This window comes from Notolepis coatsorum, assembly GCF_963971535.1.
Source record: "Notolepis coatsorum genome assembly, chromosome: 6".
NCBI lineage: Eukaryota > Metazoa > Chordata > Actinopteri > Aulopiformes > Paralepididae > Notolepis > Notolepis coatsorum.
This window is the reverse complement of record NC_140170.1, coordinates 147,710,353-147,731,801: the sequence shown is the minus strand read 5'-3', so window position 1 is coordinate 147,731,801 and position 21,449 is coordinate 147,710,353. Positions and strand designations below refer to the sequence as shown.

The following is a 21,449-nucleotide window of genomic DNA, read 5'->3' as shown; positions in this document are numbered from 1 at the left end:
CAATTGGTGGGGGGTTGCTTGATCTGTGGTCCCGACTGGAAGGATGAGACATTAAGTTGTGCTTCAGTCTGAAGGAAACTGTCCTTCTGTAAACTAACTCTAAGTTACATTGTTAATTTAGTTTGTATTTACTTTTCTAGTTTAAGTTAATTCAATTAAAGAATTGTAACTACAATTAAATTTAAAACATTGTTATGCATAATAATCATCTGTTCTGTGCGCAACCGAGGGAACATGTATGCGCGTGGCGTTTGGGCAGCTCCCATATTACGACTGCACCACTGCCCCTGTCAATAGCTAAATTAAAACGTATGGGTTGTGGATCAAATCTATATCTGTTACCTTCATTCCCTCATCATTCATTCCTGACCAAGGACCAAGGACGAGACACGCGAGGCATTTGTCTTAAGATTTTAGTGAGTTGGGCGGCTGGGTGGCGCAGCGGACATTGTGCTCGTCACCAACGCAAGAGACACCGGGTTTGAATCCGGCTGTCGGTGTTGCCTCCGGCTTGGACCGGCCGTCATACTAACTCAATTGGCAGAGTTAGCAGGTGGAAGTCGATGGGTGGTAATCTGGACGTTGTGGACAGCAACTCCTACAGGTTGGTTGGGGGATGCCTGCACAGCAGAGAGAAAATGGCGGGGGTAGTGTGAGCCTCCCACATGTTACACCTCGCCAATGAGAGTCCGCGCTGGCAGGTGAAAAGATGTGACAGGCTGCCTCCTCGTGTATCGGAGGGGACACGTGATGCAAGGCTTCTATCCTCCCTACAACCGGCCAGTGGGGGGCATATGCGAGCAACGTTCAAGACAGGGGAGGGGAGAATTTTGTTCAGAATCAAAGGAACATGACAAATCCCATATGTAAAATGTATATATATATACATTTTACATATGGGATTTGTCATGTTCCTTTGATTCTGAACAAAATTATGTCCGGAACCAAAGAGCTTCCTATTTGTCTCAAACTGGCCAGCATCATCTACAGTAGACTTGATATTTAAAATATCTCCTGTTTGAAAGCATTATTGAACAAATGCTGACCTATTTAATAAATTATGACCACTTAATAATCGTTTCATACAGGCTAAAACACTGAGCAATATAATAATATAAATGACTTTGCTGCAGTCTCTGTGTAGGCTATTGGGAGCGCCACACAAACTCACTCAAATCTTTTTTTTTATCCACTTTTTCAATTTTTCTCCCATCCCAACCGAGGGAACATGTATGCACGTGGCGTTTGGGCAGTTCCCATATTACGACTGCACCACTGCCCCTGTCAATAGCTAAATTAAAACGTATGGGTTGTGGATCAAATCTATATCTGTTACCTTCATTCCCTCATCATTCATTCCTGACCAAGGACCAAGGACGAGACACGCCAGGCATTATATATATATATATATTCACTTAAGTAAAATATGAATCCTGTCCGGTCCACTCCCATTGATTTGTATTCCTGTTCCGTCCCGCTCATGTCAGGCTCTAATTGGTACAACCCCTCATTGAGATAAAAACACAGGAAAATGCCATTTAGTACAATAAGGGACCTTTAAAGTACCAGTGCTCCAAATTTTACATAAAAGTCTTAGTGAAGCTTGGTTGAACGCATGCCCCCTAGAAATCATGTGTTTCAACCGCCTGTTCATTCATATTCTTTGGGATCATTATGTCCATTCTTTGAGCTACTGTCTAACACTATAAGTCTCTTTCATTCACCAGACCTCGACAACTTCAAAACCCAAACAGTGAGAAGTGCCGTCAACGTCCGTGAGGGCCAAGGAGTGGTTTTATTATGTGGACCGCCTATTCATTCTGGAGGTGAGTTTACTGGAACCGTCAAATGTGAATATGTATATTATACAACAGTTAGTTCCTGAACAAGCAATCCGATTGGCCGAGAGCTGAGTGTGTTATTTTCAATATCGTTGTGTCTAGGAGTCGCTTAGCAACATTGATATTTCGTTCATTCACAATATAAAATCAGATATTGTATAAAGACTGCAATAGCAATAGAACACTCATGTCATATGTCATGGTAAATAACACATCACAACTATGACCTGTTAATACCAAGAAATGTGAGGTGTATTTTTAGGAGTATTTTTTGCGATAACCAACCAGCGCCACATTGCTCATTACCGCCGCCATCAGTTTAGCAGTTAAGGGATAACCAAGCAGTGCCACATTGTTCATTACAGCCGGCATCAGTGTAGCAGTTAAGGGATAACCAAGCAGCGCCACATTGTTTATCACAGCCGTCATCAGTTTAGCAGTTAAGGGATAACCAAGCAGCGCCACATTGTTCATTACAGCCGTCATCAGTTTAGCAGTTAAAGGATAACCAAGCAGCGCCACATTGTTCATTACAGCCGGCATCAGTTTAGCAGTTAAGGGATAACTAAGCAACGCCACATTGTTCATTCGTTTATCAGATAAGGGATAACCAAGCAGCGCCACATTATTTATTACAGCCGTCATCAGTTTAGCAGTTAAGGGATAACCAAGCAGCGCCGCATTGCTCATTACAGCCGTCAGCAGTTTAGCAGTTAAGGGATAACCAAGCAGCGCCACATTGTTCATTACAGGGCAATCAGTTTAGCAGTTAAGGGATAACCAAGCAGCGCCACATTGTTCATTACAGGGCAATCAGTTTAGCAGTTAAGGGATAACCAAGCAGCGCCACATTGTTCATTACAGCCATCATCAGTTGATCAGATAAGGGATAACCAAGCAGCGCCACATTGTTCATTACAGCCGTCATCAGTGTAGCAGTTAAGGGATAACCAAGCAGCGCCACATTGTTCATTACAGCCATCATCAGTTGATCAGTTAAGGGATAACCAAGCAGCGCCACATTGTTCATTACAGCCGTCATCAGTTTAGCAGTTAAGGGATAACCAAGCAGCGCCACATTGTTCATTACAGCCATCATCAGTGTAGCAGTTAAGGGATAACCAAGCAGCGCCACATTGTTTATTACAGCCGTCATCAGTTTAGCAGTTAAGGGATAACCAAGCAGCGCCGCATTGCTCATTACAGCCGTCAGCAGTTTAGCAGTTAAGGGATAACCAAGCAGCACCACATTGTTCATTACAGGGCAATCAGTTTATCAGATAAGGGATAACCAAGCAGCGCCACATTGTTCATTACAGCCGTCATCAGTTTAGCAGTTAAGGGATAACCAAGCAGCGCCATATTGTTCATTACAGCCATCATCAGTTTATCAGATAAGGGATAACCAAGCAGCGCCACATTGTTCATTACAGCCATCATCAGTGTAGCAGTTAAGGGATAACCAAGCAGCGCCACATTGTTCATTACAGCCATCATCAGTTTATCAGATAAGGGATAACCAAGCAGCGCCACATTGTTCATTACAGCCGTCATCAGTGTAGCAGTTAAGGGATAACCAAGCAGCGCCACATTGTTCATTACAGGGGAATCATTGCACGCCGCAGAGTCCTAAGCGGCTCCCCAGGTGAAGATGAGCATGTTGGATGATCCGTCCTCTAGCAATCAATTCAAAGTTGGTTATGCCTCATGGTATATACAGCTAATCACCCACGTCAGAATTAACTACATTATTTGTGCCATGTAAGCAAGATGGAGTCTTAAAGCCTGCTGTTTCTCATGAGATGTTTATCCATTACATTCTAAGAATTTTCTTTTCTTATTTTTTTTTTTTTAAATGAATAAAATAAAATCTGCCATGCTGTGGATAGCAAAATCATGCACGTTCTTTTAATGCACCTCCAGTGAGTCATAATTCAGTATTTACTAGGGCTGACCCCTATTAATCGATTAGTCGACTAATCGGCCGAAAGGAGCCGTAGTCGACTGGCCAACCTCTTAGTCGAATATAACAAAAAAAAATATATATATATATTAATATTTTTTATTTTTTATTTATTTTTATCATTCTTTCCAAAAAGAAAAGAGGCCTAGAAGCGTGGCTAACGCTAATGGCACGCATACCAGAGGCTAACTGCCTACGAAAACAGGCACAGAGGCACTGAAAGAGGATTTCACCCATCTAATGAACACACTAGACTAGACAAATATCAAGATGTATCCATCAGTGGACCAATTGCATGCTTTTGCAGAGCACAAGAAGCCTTCAGTCGACTCCTTCAGACATTAAGCACCCCCACAGCCCAAATGGAATGATAAAAAATTAAAAAAAAAATATATATATATATATATATATATATATATATATATATATATATATATATATATATATATATATATATATTATACTTTTTTTTTTAAGTCGACCAATCCGACTGACGGCAAATTTTGGCCAATCCTAGTCGACCATCCAAATCCTTAGTCGGGGACAGCCCTAGTATTTACTATTGCATGTACTTAAATCACATATCTCATTGTTCACATAATAAATATAAATGGTTAAGAATTAGGCCTACCTGTTACCTGCATCCATGGCGTCATTTTAATTCAGGATTTTCAGCTGCTCACAAGCCATTTATATGTATAGCCACTCTGAGTAATCATTCCCCAACGTATTTCATACATTGGGTTAAACAACGCCCTGCATGGCAGGTCGCTATTTGTTTTTCATTTTGAATTCATTAGTGCAAACCTTATGTTCCCCAAAATAGGAGTATTAACCTAATCATGGGGAAATATATTTTCAAAAACCCTGGATTAGATAATCAATTTCAACGTATCCCAAATAATTGGAATGCTGAATTTAATGGAAGTTAGAGCCCATTTTCACTATAGCCCCAAGAGAAATTGCTATGATAAGGGGGAATTTTTCTTCAATTATGTTTATGAGTCATACCACTGGTTTTCAGTCTCCCAGGGTTGTGCTCATTTCACTTTCAATTCATTCTATTGAGGAAGTGGGTATTGTCATATCCGGCCTCTTCAGAAATAACTGAGAATTAATTGCAGTAAAATGTGTACATTTTGAATTGATTGAATTGAAAGTGAATTGAGTACAACCCTGGAATCTGTCATACTTAACGACACTAATAGTACGATTTCATTCATTAATCATTGTAAATTAATTGTCAATACCTTGGCATGATTACTGCAGAATTTACTGGACCACTCTTTGCCACTGGGTCGGATCCACAGTAGTTCTGATAAACTGCATTATGGTGCAAAGGGAGCCTTTCCAAACAAAACCTGCTTTATCAACAAAAATATCTCCACATTCAAGGTTAGAAGCGGATGAGAGCTGTTCTAAAAAACAGAGATTAATTTCACAAATTCAAATTAACATGATCCGACTGATCCAAGCCAGGTTCAAGCAATCAATAGAGTCTAATTTTGACATTTCGCCATTAGCAGAGAGCGCCCCTGTCAACAAATTGTGTGTACATAAGTGTATACAGTGTATATAGTAGATCTCAGCCTACATTTTTAAATGTCATTCACTGCCATTCATGTTTAAACCTGACAATGACATGTATAGTAACACTGGTATGGTCCTTTTTAAAGGTCATGGATCAGATCAATTTATCATGGAAAATAAAGACTGAAAAGAAAGAGCCAGAATGTTCACGTCCACTGAGCAGTGTTCTTTGGTGGAAATATATGAAGATTGCAAACATATAATTAAAGTAATATGACAAAGGGAGAAAGAACATTTTGCAACAAATTACTGATAATTTGAATGCATTAGTAACTATTGAATTAAAAACGAATAATTCAATATCAGGGGGGCCTATTCTCACAATATTGGTGGTAAAACATCTGTTGAAAATAATTGTTGGAGTCGGAACAAGTGCTGGTTAAGCGTCAACTGAGGCTTAGCCTGTTAATTAGCCTGCCTATAGCTTCTAAGCATGAGTTGCACAGTAAGGCCGGCTAATTTGGTAAGCTTTCCTTGTGGAACGTGGCCCTGGTACCCTCTACAAGCTTCTTCAGAACAAATCCCATGTGTGAACATGCTGTAGGACAACAGCAAGCAACATGGTTCATGAGAATTAGGCGACTAATTGTTTTAGCAAAGGTCTCATTTCTGTACTATAATTATATCAAGGTATCACAACTAATCATATATAATACATTTGTTGAAAATGATCTTTGTAGTGGCTTCAAGTCTATTCAGTAATTACTTGGTGGGGTAAAATATGATACTGTCCTTTGCCATAGTGTGTAGTCTAATGCCTGGTAGTCTTTACTTCATTACATAGTGTGTAATCTAATGCCTGGTTGTCTTTGCTTCATTACATAGTGTGTAGCCTAATGCCTGGTTGTCTTTGCCTCATTAGATGGTGTGCAACACCTTTCCAATGGCATAACAAGAGATTATTATTATTAAGAGCTATTATTTTCTTTCCCTGTAGTTATTTAGTTATGTAATTATATGGTAAACCCACACACTTCGCGCTACGGTCGTATTTCCACCCTTTCTGCCCCCTGACAAAACACATTTTTATCAGAGAAAAGGCTGTTTTGTCCTTCAATAACAGGCTTGGCACCAGGCCATATTGGACGTTCAAGTTCCATGGGCGGCCCATTCACCTGACCTTACCTCACTATTATTAATACTATTATAATGTTGAACGATAAATTGGCTACGACAGAGAGGTGCAAATGTACACACTGGAAATGCACGCAGCCATGCACACACACACACACACACACACACACACACACACACACACACACACACACACACACACACACACACACCATGAACGCACAGAATAAATCTATTGCAGCAAACTCAAGGTTTTCCATGTGTTTTATGGCTGTTGTGTAATGTGTGTTGCAGAATGCAGCCCACGCCCACCCTTTAAAATATCTGTGTAGCCTAATGCAGTAGGTCTACTGCTAAACATTATTTCATACAACTGATCATATAAAGCCAAACACTAGGCCACTAAATACACAGGCTACATATTGTCAAACTATGAAAAAGGCAAATCCTCAATTCAGATTGAGTACTAGAACCACGTATGGATTATATAGCTCACTGCACCCTAGCCGGCAAACCCTCATGTATATGACCAGCCTCTGATGTGCTATGTCTCTAGGTGTGTGAGGTCTCTAGATGTTTGAAGTCTCTAGATGTTTGAGGTCTCTAGATGTGTGAGGTATCTATATGTGTGAGGTCTCTAGATGTGTCAGGTCTCTAGATGTGTCAGGTCTCTAGGTGTGTCAGATCTATGTGTGAGGTCTCTAGATGTGTCAGGTCTCTAGATGTGTCAGGTCTATGTGTCAGGTCTCTAGATGTGTGAGGTCTCTAGATGTGTGAGGTCTCCAGATGTGTGAGGTCTCTAGATGTGTGAGGTCTCTAGATGTGTGAGGTCTCTAGATGTGTGAGGTCTCTAGATGTGTGAGGTCTCTAGATGTGTGACATAGTACTGCCCCTGCTCTTCAAAATAGAAGTCCCAAGCAATTTAGTCAACTTGGCTCTAATCAGTATATTTTGAAAACAGAAGCGGTGTCACATGCTATGAATAATCAATGTGCCTGTGTCGTATTGACAAGCAGCTATACAGTGGTACCTCAGAGATAGTGGAGGTTGTTTCTACTGATATGTGTTGTGGTAGCTATTTCTAATTGTGAAAATAACGTGGGGGGAGGAGACACAATGTAAAAAAAGAAAACACAAAAACTCTAGTATGCCCTCCCCAGAGCTAAAAATTGAATTAAGATACCTCCTCCCCAACTATCGAACGTTCCAATTATTGTTAGTGTGATTACACTTTTTACTGTATCTGTTTTCTTGAAACACTGTTGTATTTGGTATAACATTGTACATGTATTATACACACACAGAACAATGCTCAAATAAATCAAAACCCACTGTATTATACAAGCCACCTTGTGTTTAGACCTCTCTGCCGTATCACAATCGGCTCTGCTGCTTGCTAACTGGGGAACCGACGAGCGGAATGTCGTCTGCTGCCACGCTGCCCACCATCTACACTAGACACACAGTGACTCGCTCTGCACATGGGAGCGGCTGCTCTACTGGCTTTATAAAGTGTGCAGCTTGTGCTGCAGTGCAACGTACCAGGGCTGCTCCGTGTGATAATGGGTCAGAGTGCCTGGTGTGAAATACAATTCGACGTCTCTCTCTCTCTCTCTCTCTCTCTCTCTCTCTCTCTCTCTCTCTCTCTCTCTCTCTCTCTCTCTCTCTCTCTCTCTCTCTCTCTCTCTCTCTATCTCTCTCTATCTCTCTCTCTCTCTCTCTCTCTCTCTCTCTCTCTCTCTCTCTCTCTCTCTCCGCTCTGACATGAGCTTATGCTGGGTCCGCTGTCGTCACCGTGGTGGTATAGTGTTTTCGCTCTCGGAAACTGAATGAAAGGGGGGAATAAATATGTGCTGAGCATGCTTTCTCTTCTCTCTCTCTCTCTCTCTCTCTCCTCTCTCTCTCTCTCTCTCTCTCTCTCTCTCTCTCTCTCTCTCTCTCTCTCTCTCTCTCTCTCTCTCTCTCTCTCTCTCTCTCTCTCTCTCTCTCTCTCTCTCTCTCTCTCTCTATCTTGCTTTATCTTACTTTCTTCCTCTGTCTGTTTACATTTAAAGCATGAATCTTGTAGATAACCCTTGACCTTGAACCCAAGACCCCCTGCATTATCTGCTAACTGTAAGCCTCCTGCAAGCCTTGCTTCGCTCTCAAGCATGCCACCGACTCTCCCTCAAATATGGTGCATTAGATATCATAATACATGGACATATAGCCACAAATTAAATATTGTTGCGAGCTAAAGCAATTGCATTACTTCCACCCTCCATAAATATTTTTTTTACTCTTAAGGGCTCAATTATGAGATGGATTATGGAATGTGTCCTTTTTTTGACAGGCACAGCCAATGCATGTTAGTGACCTTGCTATGTAACATGAAAGCCACTGTATTCAAGAAGAGGATGTTGCAAGGGATCATCAGAATACTGCTACTGGTATGGGATATCAGGTTGATAGGTTGATACTCAGAATACTGCTACTGGTATGGGATATCAGCAGGGGTATAATGTACTTGGCTAATTGTACTTTGTTACAATACTTAAGTACTGTTTTTGGGGATTTGGACTTTACTCGAGTATTATTAGGTTTGTATACTTGTACTTTTACTCAATTACATTTCATAGAAAAAAAACACACCTTTTACTCCTTACATTTAAAATGCAGACCTGCAAAGTACAAAGTACAAATCTTGCAGGTCCAACCATTTAAATTAGTATATTTGTTTATCTGGCCGAACTAACATTAACGTTATTAATCCTGCAGCCACACTTTATTTAAAAACAGCCAATCAAATCCCCATCAATGGAAAATTAACCCGCCCATACCCATGCTGATTGGTCCTTGTGCAAGACTAGAAAGCGGGGATCGTTGATTAAACACCTGCTATCAGAAGAGTAGACAGTCAGAAAAAAAGTTTTTACTTTTTAGTACTTAAGTACATTTAAAAGTAGAAACTTTTAGACTTTTACTCAAGTGTGTTTTCAAACAATTACTCTGACTTTTACTTGAGTAAGATGTTGAGACGGTACCCATACTTTCACTTAAGTATAATTTCTGGGTACGTTTTACACCCCTAGATCTACTGGTATGGGATATCAGGTTGGTACTCAGAATAGATCTACTGGTATGGGATATCAGGTTGGTACTCAGAATAGTGCTAACGGAACGTAGACCAATCGCAGCCACTCTTATTGTCTGGGACCAAATACGGCCACGCCCCATTCCCAGTAAGAAGTGGGAATCTCTAGAATGGGTTTCGGGCAACGCTGTATACGGAAGTGGCTCTCAAGGTGACGATTAGAACACTTTCTGTTGTCAGTAGATGGCAGCATTGGTTTAAAATTAAAAGGTGAAAATGTTGAAAACTATGTGAATACATTTCCCATGAGCGTTAGCACAGGTCACAGGTCACTGGGATGTGTCTATTCTTTGACGCGATCTGAACAGCGTTAAACTATTAACGGGACCTCAGTACAGTGACCGAGAATGGTAAACTAATTATCTTAACAAAAGTGCATCATTAGCATTACATTTGTTGTCTAAAGGGAAACATAATGGTACAATTTAAGATTTGAATGTTATCCGCATATAAAGGACAAATAAAACATAGTTAATTTGTAAGAAACCCCAATGAAAACGGCGCAGGGTACGTAATATTCGCTATTGTTATGAAAATGTGATAGAATCCTATAAAAATGTGGACGCACTTGGTCACCGTGACGTTACTGGTATGGGATATCAGGTTGGTACTCAGAATACTGCTACCGGTATGGGATATCAGGTTGGTACTCAGAATACTGCTACCGGTATGGGATATCAGGTTGATACTCAGAATACTGCTACTGGTATGGGATATCAGGTTGGTACTCAGAATAATGCTGGGTATGGGATATCAGGTTGGTACTCAGAATACTGCTACTGGTATGGGATATCAGGTTGGTACTCAGAATACTGCTGGGTATGGGATATCAGGTTGGTACACTCAAACAGGATATCTGTAGCTGCACATTTCCCTCACGATAACATTTTCTACTGAGAGCTATCATTATTATTGAAAAATGTTTCTCTAATGGGGAAAATAGATTAGATCTTAATATAAATGTTGAACTAACAGTCTAAGTCTATATTGATCAGTAAAAGCAATGGATCGGCGGTACCTCCGTCTTTCCTATGAACACAAACAGCAGTGTTCGCAGGCGGGAAGCCGGTGGGGTTATGGGTCCTGGTTGTTGCTATAGCGATCCCTACTGGTCCTACTGCCCCAGGGGAGATAGTGTGAACTTACACTCTCCTGGTGAAACTGCGTGCTGTCAGGTGAAAAGAAGCGGCTGGTGACTCCACATGTATCGGAGGAGGCGTGTGGTCGTCTACACCCCAGAACAACAATAGGGCACGACAATGGCCAGGAGGGAATTGGCATAACGACAAAAATCGGGGCACGAGAGAGAAAAAGGTTTAAAAAAAAAAAAAAATATATATAATATATATTATAATAACGGATCGGATCAATAATGTATACATTATATATTTATATTTACCTCATATACATATACATATCCTCCTATATACCTACTAATACACCTGCATATAACCCATTTAACTGTATGATAGCAATAAAGTATAATAATGCTGTATATACCATGTATCTGTCTTTATACTGTCTTTATACCTGTATCATGGTACATATTGGTATTACAACATTTGATTAGCACTACACCCAGTAGTACTAATTGATATATTTATACCCAGTTTAATCACATGTACATTGTATATTACTATTGCATTTTACTGTTGCATTTGCACTCTATTGGATGGATGGTTGGATGCTAAAATGATTTTCGTTGTACTGTACTTGTGCTGTATAATGACAATACATTTTAATCTAATTTAATCTAATCTAATCTACTCGGTATCAGACAATACTTAAAGTTAAGTATTATGTATATGTATCGGCAGTGTAACATCGGTAGTATCCCTAGTTGTTACATTATATTTCCACTTTTCCATTGACTCTTTTTCAACTTTTCTATTTGCTTGACAAACGCTCTCACTGCTCATTGTGGCCACATAGCTCATGCCGTCAGGGATGTCCCATTCCCGCTATCTTAATCACAAACAATTAGCTTCCGCCGCGTTGCTCCCCGTGCAGGGCCCCGATCCTGCAGCCAAAGGATGCAAGGCACGTTCGCATCCCAACCCCCCCCAGGGGCGACAGGCTATGAGCGACAGTCATCCCATTGACACCTTGGAACACTGCACCCCTCACCTCGGCTCCAAAGTTGTAGCCGACAGAGAGCCCCCCCCCCCCCCCCCCTCTCCCCTCTCGCTCCTGTGAATCTGCGCAGTGGACTCGTCTTAAGATGACACCCTAATGCATCATGGCAGGCCTCTCTGTTGTGTCCCACGGTTAGAGACGTTGCCCGAGAGGGAGCGTGGCATGCATGAGTCAGGCCTGGAGGATGCCCCCCATAACCCCTCCCCCATCCCCACTATCTATCCATCCATCCATCCATCTCTAGTCTCCACCCATCCATCCACCCATCCAACCATCCATCCCTCCCTCCATCCATCCATCCACCCATCTATCCATTCATCCATCCATCCAAGATAAGATAAGATATTCCTTTATTGATACCCTTGGGGAAATGCAGGGAGGGGGGAGGGGAGGTACAGGAATTGGCAGGGTAAAGGAAGAAAGACATAAATATAGGCAATAAATGTAATCTTAATATAAAAATATGAGGACAAATAAACAGTGTAACCACTTAAGCCCTAGCCATATTTAAAAATCTGCCTAATAGTACATACCCAAGTAAATGGAATATTGCTCCACTTATACAAGAACCATTTGCATGTTATTGGTACAGTATCTAGGGACATCTATGGGCCTCAGGGAATGTATTCCCAGTGTCAGAAATAGTGTGTCTGTTACTATGCTTGAGTAAATTGTAATGAACCAAAGGAGAATATAAATGATAAAATAAAAATAATAAAAAAATAATATAATTTTTTATGTGAATAACACCATGCTAACATTGACCAGACGTGAACGATTTTGAAAGTTTTGTAGATACAGTACTGAATTTTGCAATCCGGACACATGCTATTTGAAATATGAATATAGAATATAGAATAGCAGGCCTATAAATGGCCAAGCTTATCATGGCCAAGTCATACATCTATGGATCGGGCCAAAGCTCCTATGTCCAATGGCACAGTTAAGTACCACCAGGAACCTGTTACAGGGCAGCAAAGACTAAATTGAATCTACTGTGAGTACAGTTACTTTTGTATAATGTCCATAGCTGCGCCATTTTTCTTTGACTGTGGCTGGTGTGAGCTGGGTAGTGTAGTTTTATGAAATTCCGACGTCCAAAGCCCTGACGTCCAAAGCCCTCTCCTCTTTCTTAGGACTACAACGACCATGACAGGGTAATTTCCTCGCGTATAAATCATCCGGTTTCCGATGTTTATAAGCTAATAACATTTAAAATCATTGGTAAGCCAATGTAGTGCTGAATATATACACTTTGACTGCTGTTTTGATAGGGTTATGGTCTTTACTCTTGGCTACATTTGAAAAAGAAACGCAACATTACTTAATATGGACTGTATTTATCTATTCATGACGTGAAATGTATCTCGGCCTGGTAAATCTGAATATAAAAATATGAGGAAGATAAACAAAGGTGCAGTTGAGGGTCTGTATGCCCTGTCGGTTATAATATGTGTTACATCTATCCCTCACCCCTTCCATGCACCCTGTCACTCAGGCAGCAGATAGGCCATGTGTCAGGAGAGGCCAGTGAGGCTGTAATCCATTTTGTTTCGCTCCCTTAGCTTCGCTTCACTCTTTATTTTGCGCCAATAGCTGTTCAGTTCACCCTGTCTTGGTCTCCTTCCCTCAGCAAGAAACTGAGCTGAAAGGAGGAAAAGTATGACATGATGTGCTAACATGCTTGTCGGGTTTTGTCGGTCTCCATTCGTAGGCTGACTGAATATCTGAAAGTGCAACAGCGTATGTGCTTTCGACGTGGGCTCAGGTCCTACGGTGCCAGCTGCAGCAGCCTCAAGCTGTTTTACTGTTCCACCATCCAGAGTGTTCTCCAGTACTGCATCATCTACTGTTCTACAATCCAGAGTGTTCTCCAGTACTGCATCATCTACTGTTCTACCATCCAGAGTGTTCTCCAGTACTGCATCATCTACTGTTCTACCATCCAGAGTGTTATCCAGTACTGTTCTACCAGAGTGGCGAGCAGGGCTTGACATTAACTTTTTGGCTCACTAGCCACTGTGGCTAGTGGTTTTCCAAAGTCACTAGCCACTCAGCATTTTCACCAGCCAAAAATCCCCACACAAAGAGTGTCAGTAGTGTGGTGTGTGATAAAATAACATCTAATCCAATAACATCTGTCCCCACCGAACATCCCACCCACCCAGACAGTCACACTTTACATTCTCTGTTCCTGTGTAGCTATTTGTGTAATGACAGTATAACAAGTATTGTACTTAGTCATTGTTGCAATGTACTTACTGCATTGAATTGACTCAATACCTAGGAATAAGGTCAGGGTTAGGATTAGGAATATAGTTAGGGTTAATGTTAATGTTAAGGAAGTGTAATGCGGTAAGTACACTGTGTAACAATGAGTATGTAATTACAAAACTAAGTACAAACTTAATTAATTAAATTGATTAGCACTGTGATATATTGTTACCAATATTTGCTTTGATGTCTAGTCCTCTATTCAGTGTGTGTGTGTGTGTGAGAGAGAGAGAGAGAGAGAGAGAGAGAAGAGAGAGAGAGAGAGAGAGAGAGAGAGAGAGAGAGAGAGAGAGAGAGAGAGAGAGAGAGAGAGAGAGAGACAGAGAGAGAGAGAGAGAGAGAGAGAGAGAGAGAGAGATAGAGAGAGAGAGAGAGAGAGAGAGAGAGAGGCAGGCAGGCATCTGGGGCAGCTGTCCATGGTGCTGAAAGCTACTCAGAGACCATGCAGTGATAATGTGCAGCATATATTTGCGAGTGACTGAGAGGGTGGCCAGGACTGTGTTAGTCTCGAGCCCTTATGCTTCTTAATGTTAAATGAATGTGGCTAGCTAGCTAACAAACACTGTAATATTAGTTTAATAATACACTTTAGATAATACATGTTAGTTTGTTTAATACTTACTCGCACATCCACAAATAGTCGGTCTCGGTCTCATTCTCTTTTTTGTTTGTTCATGGTTTGGTTCACCCGGTCTTTTCACAATATTCCGCCACATTGTAACGTTAGCTAACTGTCTGTAAAGTAAAACTATGGATGAGTCGGTTGCACTAACCAGTTGAGCTATTAACGTTAACAGCGTTCGTTCAGCTGTCCGTTAGGCTTGGGCGGTATGACGGTATTACGGCATACCAGGGTATTTAGAAATCCCGACGGTATTGAAAATCAATACCGTCAAAATCACAGATGCGTTTCAGTTTATATTACACTGAAACAGAGTTTTAACAGTGGTTGGTTGGTTGTAGTGCACACACGCGCCAGCAGAGGGCGAGACCAGTCCTCACTAGTGGACCGAGCCGCAGAGCTGGTTGTCTACACGCAGGAGGCCAGTGGCGGCCGGCCGATAGTGGCCGCTAGAGCGCCGCCCTCCCTGGTTAAAGAGAGAGAAGAAGAAATTTTTTAATTTAAATTTTTTAGAGCCCTAGAAATTTAATAAACATGTTTAAAATGAATAACATTTACTCATTTAAGTATGTTTGTGTTTCCAATGCACAATATAACGTTAATATATCAAATATAAATAATAATTTTTCATTCACAGGAAGTCACTAGTACTACCTCTCAGGCCGGGGCGAGACATATCGCGCACAGCAGGGCGTGCACTGGTTTCATCGCTGTATCCTCGCAGCCAATCAAATAGGTCAACGCACGTAACGCACTGTGCGTTGAAATATGATGTAATATGATGGAGCCGGGCGCGTTTCAAGCGATCTATATCATCTAAGCAAGCAGCGTCTATACTTTCCGTAGCCGCATTTCTCGGAGACGCTCTCTGATTGGCCGACGCCAGTTTCTACACTGGTTAGGCTTAGTTACTCTTCGAAGTTGGTTAAGGTTAGAGTTTGTCTTAGAGCATGACGGCAAGTTCTTTCGACGGTTAAGCTTAGGCACTCTTTCAAAGTTGGTTAAGGTTAGAGTTTGTCTTAGAGCAGGGCGATAGAACGCCAGGTAGTTTGCAGGCTGTTCGATGCGGAAATGGGCAAAGACACAGCTCATCACAGTACTTGTGTTGTGGTGCCTAACCTGGCTAACAAGAAGTTATTTGGCTAGCTGGATGCAGTCTGGACAGTGGATATACATCAACAGTCTGGGACTGTGGGACAGTGGACATATACACTTTATCAAGCCCTTCTGGACCATGTTTCAAACTAAACAAAGTGAGTTAATGCGGTCTCTCTCTCTCTCTCTCTCTCTCTCTCTCTCTCTCTCTCGCTCTCTCTCGCTCTCTCTCGCTCTCTCTCGCTCTCTCTCGCTCTCTCTCGCTCTCTCTCTTCTCTCTCGCTCTCTCTCTCTCGCTCTCTCAACACAGTGTGTTGTTGTTGAACTATAACATTTTAATTTCGCCGCAGGTGACGCATAATGGATGAATGAATGAATGGTAACTTGTTTAAAATGACAAGATATATATATGTGTTCATTATTGGATTGATCATACAGTGTACTAGTGTAATATGAATGAACTCGACTTAACGTTGGAAACGGGGTAACGTTATGAGTCAGTATTCGCTTGGTCAGTTGTCCGCTTGCCCCCCCTTCACCCCCCCCCCCCCCCCCCCCCCCCCCCCCCCCACCCAAATGTAGTTCACACCGGCCGCCACTGCAGGAGGGGAACCCCGCTTCAGTGGTGGAAATTAATGAGACACGCTTACCGTTGCTGCCTGGTGCTGCGGGCTAACTGGCTATTCTCTGAGAGCTAACTGTTGTGTATGTGGATCACAAGGTGTTCACGCTTTACGGTAATGTTGCGACAGTGCTGTGAAAATACCGTAAAGCATTGTGGTAACGAGAGTGTGTGTTGTTGTGCACTGGTGGAGCAAGCAAATAAACGGTAAAACATTACGTCGCAGTCCGGTGCGTTTTTGAATACACAATACTAACGTTACTAGTACTACGGTGCTGCAGGCTAACTGGCTACCATTCTGAGAGCTAACGTTAGTAGTACTATGATGCTGTGGGCTTCTGGCTACCATTCTGAGAGCTAACGATAGTAGCACTCGGATGCTGCGGGCTAAATGGCCATCTCCGTGATTTGTTTACTTGGTAACACGGGTTAACATGTTGGCGCTTGTAAAGCCATGATGACAAGCGGAGAATAATGTTAATGTCGGGAAACACACACACACCAACTTTCTTCTGGGCAAATTTCCTGTACTTTAGTTAGCCTAATCAATATGATCAATGGATCCCCTCTAAAATCCCCTCTCTTTCCCTTCCTCATTGTTTGTTCTGTTACTCAAATAGCAGGCAGTGCGTTCTGAAATAGGTCTCCAAACTTCATTCATCTGTAGTGCCGAGGGTTGTAAATTGCTCCGTTCTCCGCTTGATATAATGAATCAGATGTCCAATCTAATGAATTCCGTTTGCTCATAATAGTCTGCTGCTGAAGAAAAGTACAGGGACAAACAATTATGTTTCCATGATTTTATTAAGACTCATAATAACACAAACTGCCTATAAATGGTTATCTCCGCAAATGACAGGATGAAGCCAGTCTACTCCGCTGCTCTAATTATAATCGATCCATTCATTAATTAATGCTTCGCAAGTTACAAACAAAGTCTGGGCTTTCAGAATATTGGCTTGTAAATTCATGATGACAAGCTGAGAACAGAGCAACTTAACTGGGCAGTTTCTCCCCTCCTCCATTTTCAATTCATATATTTAAATGTATGGTATATTTAAGTTTCAAGATTCAAGAGGTTTATTTGTCACATACATACTAAGGCATACAGTGAAATGCGGGTGGCCATGCCCGCTTTGATTGTGCAATAATACAATAGTAAATAAAAGAAGTAGAAGATAATAAAATAGACATGGTAAAATAGACATGATAAAATAGACATGTTAAAGTCCTATGCAAAGAGATAATGCAATACAATGTTAGCTACGAATTAAGGCACTGGGTCCTATGTACACTACTATACAACATACAGTTGTTACTCTATATCAGCGTTTCCCAAACTCTGGGTCGCGACCCAAAATGGGTCGCAGGCCCGTTTTTATTGGGTCGCAAATAAAAAAAAGAAAAACATTCAAATTAGTTTTTATTTATTTATTTTTATAAAAAAGCTGTAGATGTGTTGATTCAGTTTGGCACCACATACTTATGTGAATCTGGGTTTTCTACTCTAGCATACCTGAAAAACAAATACAGAAACAGACTAAATGCTCAGCATGACCTCAGAATATCACTTTCAAAAACCAAGCCCAGAATAGATCTGCTGGTTGAAAACTTCAACCAGCCACATACCTCATTAGACTTCATTGTGCCATAGATGAAATATTATACCCCTTCTAGCATGATGTCAGGTCAGTAGAATTTCTAAATAAGTCAGTACAAATTAATCAGAATGTTGCTCAATGTTTAAGGTTGAGGGACTGAGGGAGGGGGTAAGAAATGGAGAGTTGAAAAAGGGGTGAGAAATAGAAAGGAGAGTAGAACATGTTTGTTCATTTAAAAGTGTTACAAAATTGTATGTACATATGTTATGAGGTGGTGAGCAACTTAACATTACACTCTGATTATTGCTGTGATGTACTTTTATAATTAAATAAATACATTTCATATTCATTTGAAATTCATGGTTTGTTGTGTTCTTTATCAGTAGTTTATAAATGTATGTTATGGCAATTCATGATGTATTTTTGTAAGTTTGGGTCCCGGGGAAACACCAAATTTCTCTTTTGGGTCTCGAGCTGAAAAAGTTTGGGAACCCCTGCTCTATATCCTTATGCTATACTTGCTATTTCTAAACTATCCTATACAAGAACCACAACAGTTCTTTCCTTAAAGTTACCTTTTTTCCTCGTTCCTTGTGTCCTTTCCATTGTGTTTAAAGTGACCGTTTGTGTGTGAGCGAATGCAGAACGTGTGTTGTGTGTGTGTATGTGTGTGCTCATGTGTACTTGTGTGTGGAGAGATCAGTGTTCAATGTTCTGATGGCCTGGGGGAAGAAGCTGAGCCTTAGTCTCTTTGTTCTTGCTGCATATGTGCGTAGGCGCTTGCCTAACCGCAGCAGCTTGAACAGGCTGTTGGGGTGGTGGGGGTCTTTCATTATTCTGCAGGCTCTGGATTTGCACCGCCTGTTATATAAGTCCTGCAGGGGTGGTAGTGCAATACCCGTAGTACGCTCTGCTGAGCGCACCACTCTCTGTATGGCCTTCCTGTCCTGGGCCGTACTGTTTCCAAAATGTAGGCGCCGCATATTGCAGACGGTAGAATGGTCGACAGATCTGTCTGCTCCATCTGTACACACAGAATACGAGCTGCTACCCTCACATAAGCGCTTCAGATCCCCCAAGTGGAAACTGAAAAGATTCCAAAACGAATTTGTGCCACAATAAGTCTACTTAACAAGTAGGGTAGAAATATGGTTGCAACCACACGGGACAGTGCAATATACACGGAATACGTGTCTACGTGCAATATGAAATAACCTTGGACTTATGGGACTATGCCACATAGAAATAAATAAGATTGGTTGGAAGGGAAGGAAGGGGAAGCGGTTAATTACATTGTCTCTCTGATGTCTTGCCTGTATGTCTGTTTATGCTGTAACATTTATTTTTTCTGTATTTTTTTTAACACAGTATAATAATAATAATAATAATAATAACTTTATTTGTATAGCACTTTTCATACAGAGGTTGCAGTTCAAAGTGCTTCACAACAGTAAAAAATACAGGCATAAGCGAGCATAAAAAGATAGACAGGTAGAATCACAGTGTTTCACATTAGGATGTAGCATCCCAATAGGCTCTCCGCTTACAGTTTTCAGTAACACAAATAGTAAAAATAGTTTAAAATGATTCAGTTTAAAAATAGTAAAAAAATTATAAAATAGAACGGACATAAAAAATACAGGCATGAGCGAGCATAGCAAGATATGGCAAATCACAGTGTTTCACATTAGGATCTAGCATCCTAATAGGCTCTCTATTCAGTAATACTCCTGTAATTCCCAACATACTTCACAGTACATATTGCTGTAACTTTAGTGATATTAGATCACAGGGACACGAACCCACACTGTAACTTTAGTGATACTAGATCACAGGGACTCGAACCCACACTGTAACTTTAGTGATACTAGATCACAGGGACTCGAACCCACACTGTAACTTTAGTGATACTAGATCACAGGGACTCGAACCCACACTGTAACTTTAGTGATACTAGATCACAGGGACTCGAGCCCACACTGTAACTTTAGTGATACTAGATCACAGGGACTCGAACCCACACTGTAACTTTAGTGATACTAGATCACAGCGACTCGAACCCATACTAAATAGTGGGACCTATTGCATGAACAAATAATCACAGTGTTTCACATTTGGACCTAGCAAATAATAAAAATAGTTTAAAATGATTCAGTTTAAAAATAGTCATCAGTAAGAAGTAAAAAGTGCAATAACCGACACATGAATTTGATAGGCAGTGTATAAGAGTAGGCAGGGTAAGAATAGTGCAGGTAAATACAAGTTGTGTCAGGATATCCCTGATGTTTCCTCTTGCCACTAGGTGGTAGCAGATATCTATCAGTGAAATGCCTGAGCAAAGAGATAGGTTTTAAGCTGTCTTTTAAAGATGTATAGCGTGTTCCAACACAAACAAAAGATTCCTTACCAACACACAATAAACATCTTATCTGATGTGGAATTGGTCTTGCTTAGAATTGGGATTGAATCAGATCAATTCATTTTCAGTTCAGTGAATTCAGAAAATGGATTTTCTTTCAGATATTGAACCTTTGGCATGAAAAGGTTGTACCGGTACTATCGAATTTATTGACAAGTAAGTGAAAATGGATGTTTTATCATCAGTAATGGAAATGGAATCTTTTTAAATTAGATGGAATTTGAAAGTAAATGGCTACCCTACCCGGGTCAGAATGTACTGTAGGCCAACGACCGCCTCCACATTTACTTCTGCGTTCTCCTCTCCATCCTTCTCCAGAACTGACGTTTGCGTGGATCTTCAATGAATACCCGTACTTTGTCCAACAAGACAGCCGTCGGTTTGTGTCCCAGGAGACAGGGAGTCTGTACTTCGCCAAGGTGGAGCCTTCTGATGTGGGCAACTACACCTGTGTGGTCAACAACACCGTCAGCAGAGGGAAGGTCCTCAGCTCCCCCACACCTCTGGTCCTCAGGAATGATGGTAAAATGCCCAAAATAATTCAAGAACCTGCCACAAACTGCAAATTTTACAGCATATGACATGTTTCCGATTTGTTTATTCTCTTAGATTTCACTATTTAACCCGTTCACTGCCACATTACAAAATGGTTAACCCGTTCACTACCACACTACAGAAGGTTAACATTTCACTACCATACTTGTTGTGCCATACATGTCAAATTCTGTTGAGGTCTGGGGGAATGTTTATAAAACAAATATAGATCATATTATTAAACTACAGAAAAGAGCTATTGGAATAATAAACAAAGCGAGTTACCTTGAATCAACAAATCCATTATTCATAAAGTCCTGCACATTCAAATTTGTAGATATGGTGTACATAAAAACCTTGGAAATAATTGTTCGTGCTACAGTAAGAGTCAAAGTTTGTATTCAATGTCTCTTTAAACCAAGAGAAGGAAAGTATAATTTAAGAGGGTTATGTATTCTTAAAACATGTAAAAAAAAAAAAAAAAAGTAAGAACTAATGTAAAAGCTAGATGTGTTTCAATTTTGGGAGTTAAACTATGGAATAGC

At 40.9% G+C, this 21,449-nt stretch overlaps 1 protein-coding gene across 1 annotated transcript in view; it reads left to right on the top strand.

Moving 5' to 3' along the window:
• cntn3b (contactin 3b) overlaps positions 1–21,449 on the top strand; it is a gene marked incomplete at both ends in the record, with an annotated part of 270,445 nt that overhangs the window by 155,276 nt on the left and 93,720 nt on the right. The window contains 2 exons of the mRNA XM_084315768.1: positions 1,728–1,826; positions 20,689–20,892. Coding sequence (XP_084171894.1) covers positions 1,728–1,826; positions 20,689–20,892 — 303 coding nt within the window. The remainder of the gene's footprint in view (positions 1–1,727; positions 1,827–20,688; positions 20,893–21,449) is intronic.